General features: G+C 40.3%; 1 protein-coding gene across 11 annotated transcripts in view; it reads right to left on the reverse strand.

The window, feature by feature from the left end:
• Positions 1-14555, reverse strand: part of LOC117217009 (rho GTPase-activating protein 100F) — a 52007-nt gene that overhangs the window by 12692 nt on the left and 24760 nt on the right. For 9 of the 11 annotated variants that reach the window (XM_033464266.1, XM_033464270.1, XM_033464268.1 and 6 more), the window contains exon 1: positions 1513-2038. The exons of 1 other annotated variant lie outside the window; for it this stretch is intronic. In XM_033464266.1, coding sequence (XP_033320157.1) covers positions 1513-1797 — 285 coding nt within the window. In that variant the 5' untranslated portion in view covers positions 1798-2038. Of the gene's footprint in view, positions 1-1512; positions 2039-14555 lie in introns of those variants that run through there. One more of the 11 variants, XM_033464265.1, reaches the window with a different exon arrangement.

Here is a 14555-nt window from a genome sequence, read left to right on the forward strand (position 1 = left end):
CCCAGGGCCGGGAGAGATAATAATCAACCCCGTGCAAACATCGGTCTACCATCCTCAATTTTCTCTTTTCTCCTCGTTCAGACGAAATTAGACGGCTTATTATTAATTCAGTTTCCAGAACCACGGATTTAATTGGTTGCTAAATTTTGCATGACTAATTTGGAAATTCTATAGCAATTTGTGATGAGATTGTAAATTGATTCAGATTATAGGGGCCCCCTTCGCCCTATATTTTACAACATTATTGGTAAAAGTAGAGATTCTACAGTAAACTTCATATTTTCCTACTATAGCTAGTAATTAAGTCTTTGGTTATGGTATTTTAGGAATTAAACAGAGTTTTGATATATGAATATGTAGATTGTCTCTAGAGTTTCTATCCCATCTAGTCATTTCTAGGGATAAAAACCTACTTGTATATCCAGTTGATAATTAGAAAACCCCATAGATTTGGTCAATTCACAAATGCACTTTCTATTTGGAAACTGGACCAATTTGGAAATCAAATTGAGCTAAGTATAAAAATCATTTAACCGGTGCTTAAATATTCCGCCAGTTGATCGTTTCTTCATTGGAAGATACTTCACAGTGTATAGTGAATTGCCTCAATTGTACACATCTTGAAACCAATAAGCTACCTTGAGCTGATCAGGGTATGCAGAGGTTCCGTTCAATGCTAAGAAACTGTATGCACAAGTACCTTGATAGAACTCATTAAGAGTAATAAACAATGCTGGGGAATCAACCGCTTGTTACAAAAGCTGCTTTAATTAGAATTAGCCAGAAATGGCAACGTTTCTCTCTTGTTCTTTCATAGGACTTAAATCTCCATAAAGATTCTGATACTTTGCCATTAATGAGTAATCTAGCTGAGGATGTGATTATATGATCAATATGTCATGGTGTCTTCCTAACTTCTAACAAATTCATAGACAAATTTATACAGTGATTGTTAGTTAATTACTGAGGTTTTTAGGAACAATACCCAAAAATTTCTGAATACGGTAGCATTCAATATTGAAAATTCAATATTAAGAGCATCAATTCAAGAACTTTGAACGACATTGTTAAAGAAGGAAAATTATTTTCTCAATATTACTTCTAGGCCAAAAGTATATTGTATTATATACAGCATCCCACATAGCATTCCATATAGGAATTCAGATGAGAATCTCAGAGGGTAATAAAGATATTAATCACAAGCTTTAAAATTTTCTCTTCCGACGAATGCTGTCATCCACCGATCAGAACCCAGTTAATCTCTTCTTGTACCTCACAATTTCACCGTTGGTCGCTCTACATACCCATACTCCTATAAATCCCTAACACCATCACTACTACACCCGTATTCTCGCTTCATGCGTATCACATTTACTATCCTCTTTACAAGCATCCTACATCTAGTCTATATCCAGCACGCGAGTAGCCGGCACACGTTCCACATCGTAAGAGCTTCTCTCTCTCTCTCTCTCTCCCTTCGTTCAAAGCAGATCACGCGATCCGGAAACGCACCCCGTGGAGGCATGTGAAGAGCACTAGCCACGCGGCGGAGCCGCACATCCGATCACAGAGGGACAATAAAGACATCCACACTTGCGCGGCCGATTTGCAGCCCCTTTTGTTAGACGTGTCCTCAGGAAGGCCGGCGGCAGCGGCTAGGAGCTCTTCAGCCTTGGTCGTGCAGCCCTCAGCACCCCTCTCCCTGGTCTCAACCGGTGTCCAGGCCCTCTGCTGTTCCTCTTTCCTCCTTCTCGAGGTGTCGAGGTCCGTCGTTCTTGGGATAGTACGTTTATCCATGCGTGCTACACGAACACAGTGAGGTCTACTACAGTGGGGTCGTTACAGACCTCCGACACAACTGGGCTACCGGTCCACCCTAGCACACTATCCGGCCAGTCCACACAGGGAGACCCAAATTAGGCTTCTCTCGTTCGATGGTGGAAACCGCACACGACATCAGGGGGTCCGGACACGCGACGCAGGTACGCGGATTACCTTACGGGAGAAGAAACAGCCCGTATCACCCCTCGAGAACATCCTCGCCTACCCCATGCTGGCTAATATGGCGGGAAGGAGCGCTCAGGAGCGTACGAGGCCGCGCCTGCGCCCCCATGGTCACCACGACACCGGGAAATGGAGTGTGGGTGAGTATCGACCCGATGTGACGTCACCGTAGCCCACCACCATCCTCGACCAAACCTCCCACCCCTGTCTTAACTTACTCTGTCTCTCGCGGTGATTCTCGGTTACGCTGCCGCCCCTCGTTTGTTCCACTCGTTTTATCTCTGTCTATACGTTATAGCTGTCTCGCTCCACCGGCTGCCGGGTTTCTCTGGCTACGTCTACGCGTTCTGCCAGCTCTGTGCACCTTTCTGTGCCGTTTGATTTCTGCTATGCTCTCTCTCTCTCTCTCTCTCCTTCTGTGCAGGTTTTTCTTTGAATCGGGATGTGCTTCTTCTTACCGCGACTTTTTTGTTGTCGCTGATTGTTGAGTTTCTTCGATGTGGTGTATCTGGTTTTTAGGTTAGGTTCCACTTGGTTTCTTTGAGATTTTGTTAGGTTTGTTTGCTTTTTCATTTATTACAAGGCTATTGATGAGTGCATTGAGGAGTTTGTGAGATCGAATAGGAATTAAGGAAGATTAAGATTTAGTGTAATATATTAAGGATTGATAATGTTTCTTGCAGGGCAAAATGGGAACAATTATCGAACAGTCATCGAGGGATATCAAGAAACATATATTGGGATCGTTGAGAGATTCTAATCACCTTCGACTACTAAGAACACGTATCTAATGTGACCAAAGACTAATTCTTTTTCACAATATTACGAAAGGATTCCTTGTACTATGTGATGCAAAATTGAACGGAGTCTTGGAGAATCTCGTGCAGAACAAATTTCTTGCTAATGTGAGAACCTGTTTCTCACCAGCATCTCCTTTCGTCTTGCAGCTCGCCTGATCCAACCTAGACTCTATCAGCTCTTCTTCATCATCCAGAACTATCAATACTCCTTTGTGCTTGGTCCTTTCTCCTCCTCTTCATTTCTCACGATTTACAACCATGTTCCTTCTTCCATCTTTCATACTCGCCTTAGAGAACAGATCCTCGTCATTGATCTTCCCATTATTTTTACTTCGACCCATTTTACCCTGCTTCGAGGATATTCATTTATCCGGCTTTTATTTCGCGATGCAGCCCGTTCTTCTCTAATTGCATCCAACTCGCCGCGTCTCTTGACATCTTTCTACCATTCCCAACAATTCGTTTTATCCACCAGACACGCACACAGAACGGTTGTACAGTTCCCGATCCCCTGTGTGCTTCTTCCTTTATGTAAGCCATAAACGCTTTTCTCTGTCTGCATTGCTATTCTTTCCAACTTTCCTCACCGCAAATCCTGCCTCTTCTCTGGCTGTAAGTTGCTTATTCCTTCAACTGCTGATTAGTTGCAGCGCTGTTTGACTTTACAGAGAAATGGTCCAATCCTAGTTCCTCTGTCTGCCAACTTAACGACACACAAACGTTATTATTTGAATGTTGTCGTGGGTCCTTTGTCTCTGGTGTTATTTGTAATCTGCTTGTTTAATTAGGGGAATTTATAATGTCACAAGTTAGGCAGATCCTTATTTTAGGATCTTAGTCTAAAGCCGAAAAATTTTGTTATAACGATATACTGGTTTTGGTATAGTAATCTTTGCTATGGTAATCTGTAAAATGGAACACAATTAAGGTAATCCTGGTATCTTTATAGCTTTTAAAAATTTGGTTGATAAATTTGTAAGTCAGGTCCTTCCTTCATTTAATTTCTGTAAAAGTTGAGAATAAAAGATCATTTATAAAAAACATATTGCCATATGTTCATTCATACCCTTTGCTGCAACTTCTTTTCATCATCTTATCATGTGCAGAATCTCGGCTCTTTCTATCTTGGTTCCGCTCATAATTTTCCATTTCCTTCGTCCAGCCAGCTCTAATCTCCGATTTCTCCACCTAACCAACCCTAATTCTCACTGTCTTCATCCTGTTTCTCCACGTATTTATCTCTCACGTGGCTCCTTGTCCCTCTATCTGGCTTCTCCTCCGTTCTTTCTCCATCGAGCAACTCCTACAGGGTTCGACAACCCCCTCCACTATAAAATCTCGTCGTCTCTCGCCTCTGGCGAGGAGGTGCCATTGCTCGTACCCGTCTGCACGTAGTAATGTTACCCGTGACGGAGGTGCTGATGGTGGTAACGGTGGTGTTAATGGTGGCTGCGCTTCCAAGCTGCAGGAAGAATGCCTGTAATGGCGCTAGGGGACCTCACGTTAATGTTTCGCTTCTCTGATTGCAACCGTGTCCCTTTCACGAATTCTGCATTCATTGGTAAGGTCCAGGTTAATCGTCTAAGGTCCTAGGTTCTTGCTTCTTGTGACAGATCTATTTTGTTTTCTGTGGAATTATTTTGGAGTGGAATTTGGAGGTTAGGTTTGGGAAATTCGCGTATGAATGCGAGAATAGATTTATTTATGCTATTGATGATGTGTGCAGAAGCAAAGCTCTGTATTTGGAAGATTTTTCTTCTAGTAGCAAATTCTTTTGAAAGCACGACTGCTGATGCATAGTAAAATATAACCATTTGTTATCACAGTATACAGTAGAAAATACTCGTTTATCGTTAGATATACAAGAGAATATGCTCATAACGCTTACGTATGGGTACACAGATGCACGGTGGAATATACTCGTACATCTTTAGAACCATAGTGGAAAATACTCGTTTGTTATCAGACACACAGTTGGATATACTCGTAAAGCATAAGCGTGTGCCTTGAAACACACAGTAGAAGACACTATACGTCGTCAGACGCACAGTGGAGTATACTAGTAAGGCATAGGCGTGTGCCTTGAAACAGACAGTAGAAGACACTATACGTCGTCAGACGCACAGTGGAATATACTCGTGAGACATGGACGTGTGCCTTGAAACACACAGTAGAAGACACTATACGTCGTTAGACGCACAGTGGAACATACGCGTGACGCATATGCGTGCGTCACTGAGTACAAACGTATTAATAAAGGGTATTACAACCTCGAACTTTGCTCTTTTTTTAATCAGTGAATATTAAACTATGAAGTTAAGAATAGAATGCTAATGAGGGAATTTTACAAAATTCCTCTTCCATAGATTACGAGTAGATACTAGTGAATTTTAGGATAATTATTTGTATCGAAATATGAATATTCACATATTTCAACAAAGCGTTTTCGAAATCACGCGGAACTGGATTTTGGGTCAGATACAAATCGAGGTCGAGCGAACACTCTGGAAAGCAATTCTCTTCCATATACAAACTCTGGGAACCAATTATTTTCTCATTATCCTTGCTCCTGGCAACCCGTGACGCAGCCAGAACAAAAATGTTGTCGTTTCCTAAAATAAAACGATGAAAATAAAACTTCTATTTATAGTTCATTCAGAAATTACTATATCTTCTCTTATATTTATGGGACCAGAATCACCGAAGTTTATTTAGGAATTTGTGTCATTAAATTCGTCAAACAGAATCAATAAATACCAAAATTCATTTAGAAATCATTGTACCAAAAGTGTCACTCAGAAATCACTATATCTTCCATAAGATCGCGTTCAACAACCTGGTGAATTGTCTTAGAGGCAGCCATTAATTTTTTTCAGTTTGTACCGAACAAGCACCGTGTTTGGAAAATAAAATTTCCTCTCATTTTCCAGCCGTCATAAAAACCAACGTCTTTTTTTCTTTCCGAACGAAAATACAGGTCATCAAGGTCTTTTATTCTCTGTGTATTAGGCAAATTATTTCACGAGGAATTAATTTGAATGGGAGGTGGAGAAGGGAGGTTGGGCACTTTTTCTTCGGCGTGGCTGGTATTAGAGCGTGGCGTTTCATTGAGTTTCGAACGAAATTGTTGGCGCAGGCGTGACGACCTTTCCACAGGAACGGCCGGATTTTACGTGTCCTGAGCTGTGTGTCCACGCCTCCGCCTCGTGGATCCTCGTTTTATCGTTGTTTCAGCGTTTTAACGCGATTAACCGCGGTCCCGGTATCGAGAACCCTGTTGGATCGCTTCGCTGATCGCGACTGATTTTTCAATCTTTCATCGTCTCTTCATTCTATGTAACAAATCACGAAGCAACTAAGCTTAATACTGCTTTTCGACCTAACTTACACTAACCTCTCTTCATTTGGATTAGGTTAGGTTAGATTAGGTTTCGCAAGGGGACTCGCTATAGAAGAAAATTTGAAACTAGTACCATATATTACTGACAAAAGTAGATGTGAGAGTTTAACGGACTCTTCATTTACTTTGCGTCTGAATTAGGTTTAGTTTCGGTTAGATTTATCAAGGGGATTCACCTTAAAGAACAATTCTTGGAAATAGTGTCATGGAACAATAGTTTAATAGATGTTTCACTTACTTCAGATTTGGGATAGATTAAGTTCCGTAAAAGAAAATCTTTCAACACAATGTCACTATAACATTACTTACAAAATCATGCTTAGGAGTAGTCTAACATCTCACTTTCTTTAAGTTAGGTTAGGTTTCGTCTAGAAAGAAGATCCTTTAATATTGTATCATATATCATTGGTAAAAGCATATTCAAATATTCAAAAATAATGTGAAAAATTCTTCACCAAATTTAATCAAAGTATTAATAAATTTAATATGATCGAGAAAAGCAAAAAAGAAAAAGCTGAAAGAGGAGATTTATAAATCATTTTGGTTTCGCTAATCGTTCACAGGAGCAGCGCAGTTTTAACGCAGCGTGAAGCGTTAAATGAATTACTTTCAAAGCTTCAAGTGGCTATTTCGTGGCTGACGGAGTGTGGAGAAGTGGGCAGCTCTGGGGTAGAGAGAGAAAGAGATTCGATGAAGGGTCGAAAAACGTGGAAGGAGGGCAGGGGGTTAGTCTAACGTCGAAACGTGTCCCGCTGGGCTGGATTCAAGGCGGCCGATTTACCGCGGTTCTGTTTCAATTTGGCACCGCTCCATTGGCTCTCTCTCGTTCAAATCAACCCCAATGGAGAATAAAATGAAACGAGAACATCGATACCAAAAATTACTTGAAAACTCCTTGATATGAACGTAAGTATCTGCTCTGACTAATGCTACTGTTATCAATGCGAGGCTCAGTCCAATACAAAATTATCAATCTTGAATCTAAATTTGATATAAGCAAATTTTCTAACTATCGTTGATAGATATAGTGAAATTTTAAACCAAGATATCATGATAATTTTTCCATCAGGTATCACAAATCATTTCTAAATTGATATTTTATTCCCTGTATGTAAGAACCAATCTTCAATATTTCGTAAATCTAACCTCAAATATTAAGTACGGTTTTGTAACACAGGACAGCAATAACGGTCGACTCTCTAACCTAAAAATGAAGAAACCCTAAAAATTTTACGAACCAAACCTTAAACGCCAAACAAATCTCAGTAACATCCAATTTCTAACCTAAAAAACGTACTCATATCAGCCTTCAAAAACCAAAATCAAGAAATCGATCTTTTTTGCTCGATTAGATCAAACGATGAAAAACGATGGTGCAGTATGAAGATAGGTTGACCACGACAAAATATAGAAAATGTGGAAGGATGGTTGAAGGGTGCAGCGGGTAAAGGGAGGGAGGTAGCGTAAAGGTGGAACAGCGTAAAGCTACGCTGCTGCGCGTAGTAGCCCGGAAGTATCAGTAGTAAAACGTAGTAGTAAGTAGTAACGGCGGGTACGCAGGCGTACGCACGTTCGGCATCGTTCGGGGTCGAAAAAATGTACGGCGGTGGGAGAGATTCGAGGACGAAAGGGAACGAGAAGGAGGATCGCTTGTGGTCCACTGGAAGGAGATGTAGTGATAGTGGTGGGGATAGGTTGGGGTTATGGTAGGGAGAGTGGTGCCTGGGTGGTGGGAGAAAGGGGAAGTAGGACGGACAAGGACACCGGAGGAGAGGAATGGGAAGGTTGTGGTGGGATGGCCAGTTGATGAGAAAAGATGTGTAAAAGAAGAAAAAGAGCTCGAAGCGTGCATGGAAGAAGAAAAGATGAAAGACGAGGGGGAAAACTGAGTAAGGATAAATGAAGTATGCTTTGCAAGAGAGCAAACTGTGGAAGCTTAACCCATTAAGGACTTGTGGAATAATGCGTAAATGCTACGTTATTGGAAAAAGGAGATAGAATATATATGTGTTTTATAGAATACTAGATAAATCAGAGGTTTCTATGATTTGAGAAACTAGGTGGTTACGGTAGTATAAATATCTTGACTTATGTATATGGAATTATAAGATATGGATAGACGAAAGTATAGTGAAGAAGGGGATATTAAAAATATTTTTGAAATTATCTTCCATAATCTCAATGATGAAACAAAAAAATTCAATGAAATAATTTGTCTAACGAAAAAATAAGGATAACATTTTGTATTAACGCGATCTGTATTCTTAATGGGTTAAAGAATGGCATATAAGGAGAAGTGGGAGGCGAGAGCATTCTTGGGAAAGAAGAATACCGAATGTTAGACCAGACTGGGCAAGAACAACTGAAGTATACTCAAAAAGGGACGCGAAGTATATAGAGAAAGGACGGACGGTACAAAAATTATTGATGTGTACTTTGAAGGAAGACAAAAGAGATAAAAGAGGATAGGCAAACACGGCAGGGGCAAAGAATTGGAAACGGAAAAATGGAATCCAGATAAAACAATGAAGAAATAAGAAGAAACAAAGTCGGGGTTCAAAGAAGAAACAAGAAACGATCCTACATGTAGGGAAAGGCTTACATGCACTCAATGTGATGTGCAGAACAATCAGAAGAATGTACGCTGGATGCCGTCTAAAGAAAGACACATAGGTGGCTAAATTTTAGTTTGGAGTAGATTAACATTAGGTTCACATTTTGCTCTTTCCTAGTAGTGAACAAAAGAATCTTAGAAATATATAGGGATACAGTATTTGATCACCTACGTATCGTTTCAACATCCTATATAGCCGAAAAGAGACTACAGAAGAAATTAGACAGTCCAACAACAGGGGATAAGAAAAAGCGATCCAATTTCACGAATATCCAACGTAACGAAACCTATTTCTATACCTCCCAGAACAGAATCTTCCTAACCTATAACTATCTACGAAACCTTCTTCCGCTATTACAAATGTGCCCGAAATACCTACAAAAGTGTTTGACCCTACATCGAAATTTAGTCAGCTACATATTTTCGTAACACCTTATATATGGGAAAAGAAGTTAAAGAAGAAACTAGACAATCGAAAGACGGAGAAGGAGGGTAAGAAGAAGAAGAGACAGACAGAGCTACAGGAAAAATTCAGAAACAAAGGCCAGTCTGTACGAGGAGAGGGATGGATCCTGCAATACGATGCTCGGTCAACGCGCCTGCGTCTCACGATCCTGAAGTAGCTCGAACTGAACTGAATTCATCTACTGTGCACTCTCTCTCTGCTTCTACACACACGCGCGCACATAAACGCGCACGCGCCTGAACGAAGGTGTGTGGGTGGAGCCACACTCTTCTTTTTCACTCGGTCTCGAACCCTCTCTGTCCGGGTGTTTGACCACATTTCTACAGTGGGTCTCTGTGTGCGCGCGCTATCCCCCTCTGGAGGTCGATGCACGCCAGTGTGCACTCACTATATGTCTACCCGGTCTATGTACATACGGGAGTACGGTGAGAAGTACGTACGCAGCTAAGTACAGGGGGGCGCCTGTAGCCTGTATGTACGCAGCCAAGTACGTACAATACGTGACATATATTGCGCCAATGTACTAGCTTTTTACCAAGTTAATACGGCCTCTAAGCGAGCCGTTGATTGCAACAAAGCTGCGTGTCCAATTTTTTCCCTTTAACGGATTCATCGCGATTCCTCCACCTTTTTCAAGCTACTGAATAACTTGGTACTATTTACTGCCGGATAATTTGTGCTTAGAGCGGTTACAGACTCTTACTAGATCCTAGTTTTTTTAGCTTCATTTAGAATTTTAATTTTAGATGCTAGTTTTTGAAAATGGAGGTTCTAACGATAATATTAATAACCCCGGTCGTAAATTACTCAGTTTCTTCGTTAATCTTTCGTGTCCTAAATTTATCTGAAAGATTTTTCCTTTGGTAGTACGTTTCTTCAAAGCAAATAGACGTCGCATATATTTGCGTTTCTAGAAGCGGGTGTGCTGAACCATTGTGTATAGGTTAGGGTCTACATGATTCTTAAAAATGGGAGTCCCAAATTTAAAGGTAATGCGAGCTCGGATGTGGGAAATGGGTAGGAGAGTCACCATAATTCTTTACAACCAATCAAATTTATGAAATAAAAGAAGCATTTGAGGTTTGTATTACTTAATGGTCCTCAGATTTTAATAAACTTGGAGATTGCTTTCTTTGAAGAGGTTATGTTTCAATGAAGTTTTATAAAACTTCCATATACGGTTACCGGTTTAAGTGGAATCTTTCAGCGAAGGACGAATGCAATAAAATTTTCGGCAACTCCTCTTCCACCATTACAATATATACACACACACACACACACATACTATTCTATTTATCTTGTTCCACTTTCACCAAGCATCGTACAGTTCCTCTTCAACTAGGTCACTTTTATTGAATTCATAAAATGCTTTTGGGAATTTAATATCGATTCCAACCACTCTCACACGATGTCAGGGATGCAACACTAGAATTAATCCCTTGAACATGCCTGTTCCAATTGATATTCCTTCGATATAGATCAAATGCTTCTACAATACGAAAATCACAGGAATTCATTGTCTGGGAATTGCATTATTTCAGCAGCAAAACATGTGACTAGACATCAATTTTTGCTAAGAGAAAAATGCAATATCTTAATTATTCTATTTTGGATCGTTTCTACTAAATTTTGAAAGTTCATAACGATTTGCCCCAAATTGATCGTTCAACACTTTTAAATCTGGCGCTGCGACATATTTGACATGGCCTTTTTATTATGAAAAGTGACTTATTTCCGTGCAAAATGTCAGGAAACATTAAAAATAGCATAAATGATCGAGAAAAATATCGCGTATTCATCGATTATCGTTCTAGACATGAAACTCCAAACGAATACGGTCTCCCTAATGACGCACCAAGTGCGTCATGCTTCTTTTCCAAACAGAAAGAAGTTTGGCTAACAAACTTTTCTACACTCGCATACAATGAAAAGTCATTTCACAACATTTCTGCAGCAAACGAATCATTTGCACGATTTCTGAGCTGCAGTGGGTCTGACCTCGAAGAAAAAAAAGTATTATACGAGGTATGCGTTACCAGAGTGCGTAGAGAGTAGGCGACATTAATAACCAGGGCACGAGCCACGGAGCAGTCAAACTTTCGCAATTAACAACGTAAATTGCTGGTAACCTTCTCGAACTGGCGAAAGAGGGGCATTTCCATAAATTAATAACGCCAGCCTGACATCGTCCTCGCGAATTGTAACCTTCGACTTCAGCAGCGAATCGCTGACCAAACTTTTCAGAATTTGTCTACCACTTCGAGGATGCGTTCGTCCTGCAAGTCGACTGGCAACTTTCGAGAAATTCTTTGAAACCAGCTAACTAATTATTACTTGCATAAACGAGCGGTTTTGAAACTGAGCGGTAGATGAACTTCTCGCTGAAGATTCCTTAGGTGGAAACTATTAATTATTAGTTTCATAAATCATAATAGCCATAGTGGTGTTGCGGGATTTGAAGTTGAAGGCTCGAGTGACAGGACATCGACCGATGTAAATATCTTCCATCTACAAGGATATGGCAAGAATAGCAATTTATTGTTTCATATGTTTTCGTTACAATTTCCACCTGCAAAATTGTAAGAATATGCAGGAGTACTGTAATAAATAAGAATAAATTTAGCGAAACTAATTGTAAAAATTTAATATTAAAAAAGACATAATATCAATTTAAAAGAATTTACGAAGTCAGATATGGAAAGAATTTATTAATTTCTCGAAAACAAAGGGCTATGCACTTAAACCTGTTTGGTACTGTTTTACCATCAACCTAAAACATGGAATGCACAGATAGGAAGAGAACACCAAGTCATTTGAGATTTCTCAGTTCTTGTCATTGTCTCATTAGGCAATATTAGGCTTTATTTTAGGCATTAGGCATTATTTTGAATAGGAATCGAAAACAGAGACCAAGCTGAACATAATAATTGGAGTAACAAATGAAGGGAAAGCGAGTGAAAAATTTGTTATGAAATTTTCCAAGACTCAACGCGTATCGGAATAATATTTCTAAATACGATAATCACCTTCGTTCTATTTCCAACAATTCCCAAAAAAGGCTCTTCCTCGAAAGGAGAATTAGCGTTGTCCAATCCATATACCAAAGATGTCTCTAACACTCAAAAGAAGTCTCCTAGAATGCGATTCCGATAAAAGGAACATTCTGAAGTGGGCTTTGGACAAGCCTGAAGAGAACTTTCGACTCCGTAGCGGAGTCGGTCACTCGGAAGATATCGGCCCCGGAATCGGCCATGGGAAAAGAAAGAGCCGCTTATTGGGTAATCCTGCTCGTCCGTGCACAAGCTACGCCTATAATCCTATCGAAGAAAAATACAGGAATATCTCCGTCTCTCCTCGATTTGCTACGCTCGAGAAAATCTTCCCAGTTTCCAGGTTTCATGTAGCCACACATACCCATTATTTATATCCTATTCGTGATTCCATTGTTGGTATCACTGCAAGAAGAAGAGCCACACGCAACTTAACACGTGTTTCGTATCCACCATCGTTTCTTGACGCTTTACCGACCGATAGTCTATTAATCGGCTTTCTGTCGCCGACAATTTTTTTTTCATTATTTGAGCAGTAATTTGTTATTTAGTACCAAGGTACCTTGCTCAGATGCGTCAGTCGCGTGGCTTTGTAAGCTCTCACAGGTTTATACCAATTTGAAAAACTTAGCGTTCGCGATGAACGAAAAAAATGGCATTGGAGAGGCTAAGCTAGCGGTCGGTAAAGTGTTAATCTCAGATTACATCGCATCATAGTTGTCCTCTTGTACGATTTTCCTGTACTTTTCTAGCGTCGGTCATTTTTATTATTTTTTTTATTTTAAAGGGACAACTCGTAGTCGTTTAAGCGGACAGATTTACTCTTTCTCCGCTGTTCTTATGCAGAAGGATTTTTCTACTGTTAAACAGGGGCCACGTATAGCATCGTCACGTAGTAGAGATTTAACAAACCTGTCTACGAAGTTGTTTACAGTTATCCGTAGGGATTAGGCGAGAATTGATTTACGTGGACGCGGGACCAAAAGTTGTGCAGGTCCCGTTTGCCCGTTGTTACGCGTACTCTACGCGCGAGTGTCGCTTTCGGCAACTACGAGTGCACTCGTTCGTTTGTTCCGCGGCTGTTTCCGAAAATCACCGCCTCGCAAATTGTCCAACTTCCGTCGGCCAGACAGACACTTTGAAAATTAATTGTCCGGCGAGAGTGCACTCTCTCGACGCTTCGCGCCATATCTTTTTTCTTTTTCATCCGATTTCGTCGAATAATTGGAGAATCCAGGTCTCAAGTGTATTCCAAATGGCCCTTAACTGACGATGTCCTTATCGATGTTACTGATATATCTTCTACTTCCCAGTTATCATAATTTCCCTTTGGCTCTGTCCCGTCAGATTATAAAAGTATCTTCCCTCCTTCGATCTTTCAGAAATTTCGCTGGAATAATCCGATCGTCAGAATAGAGTAACATTAATAACCGTATCTTCAATAAAGAAACTAACAAACGAACAAGCTGCTCATCCAATATAAAAGTTTGTAAAATATAATGGCGAGGATGACGAGGTGGGAGAGACGTGCAAACATTTCAGCGAATTCACAGCGGCATAATGATATTTCCAGGGCTTTTCGTTCACAAAGGTTGTTGCACCGTCCCGCATAAAAATGCGCACAGTGTCCGCCCTCCAATAGGAACCCCCGTGCTCCAACTTTTCCAATAACTTGCGTGAAAGGACTGGCTAGGCAGGTGTATGTGTGTTCTTGTGTGTACGTAGGAGAAAACTAGCGTCGTTCTGGGGGTAGACCGAGGATTAAGCATGGAATTTTCTGCGGCAATTAGGTGCTCTATCGGTTCCCCGTGTCTCTTCGACGCCATTTCAAATGGTTTTTCAATTTAATCCTCTACGTGTAACTGTCTTATCTGGGATTTGTCGCTTTCCTTAAGATCCGTTTGACGATCGTGCTTCCACTTGCACCTATTTGTCTGCCATAAATAACCAGATAAGAAGGTGTATGGTAAATATAGATGCTAAGTGTATTTTCCAGTCAAACGGATGATTTTCAATTATTATGAAACTTTTATTTCTGTTGTAAACGTAAGAAGAACAAGGTACTTTGAAAGCCATTGTAATTATTAATTCAAACGCGTTTAAAACTTCATAATTAATTTATTCAAAAGCTCGAGCTTACTTAATGTTTCAAATGTATAGTGTTTTATAGCAGCTGGCAGTTGTGTTTGATAAATTTACCATTCTCTTCACTGTCACAAGT

Source organism: Bombus bifarius, unplaced genomic scaffold, assembly GCF_011952205.1.
Source record: "Bombus bifarius isolate JDL3187 unplaced genomic scaffold, Bbif_JDL3187 scf7180000007974, whole genome shotgun sequence".
Classification (NCBI taxonomy): Eukaryota; Metazoa; Arthropoda; class Insecta; order Hymenoptera; family Apidae; genus Bombus; species Bombus bifarius.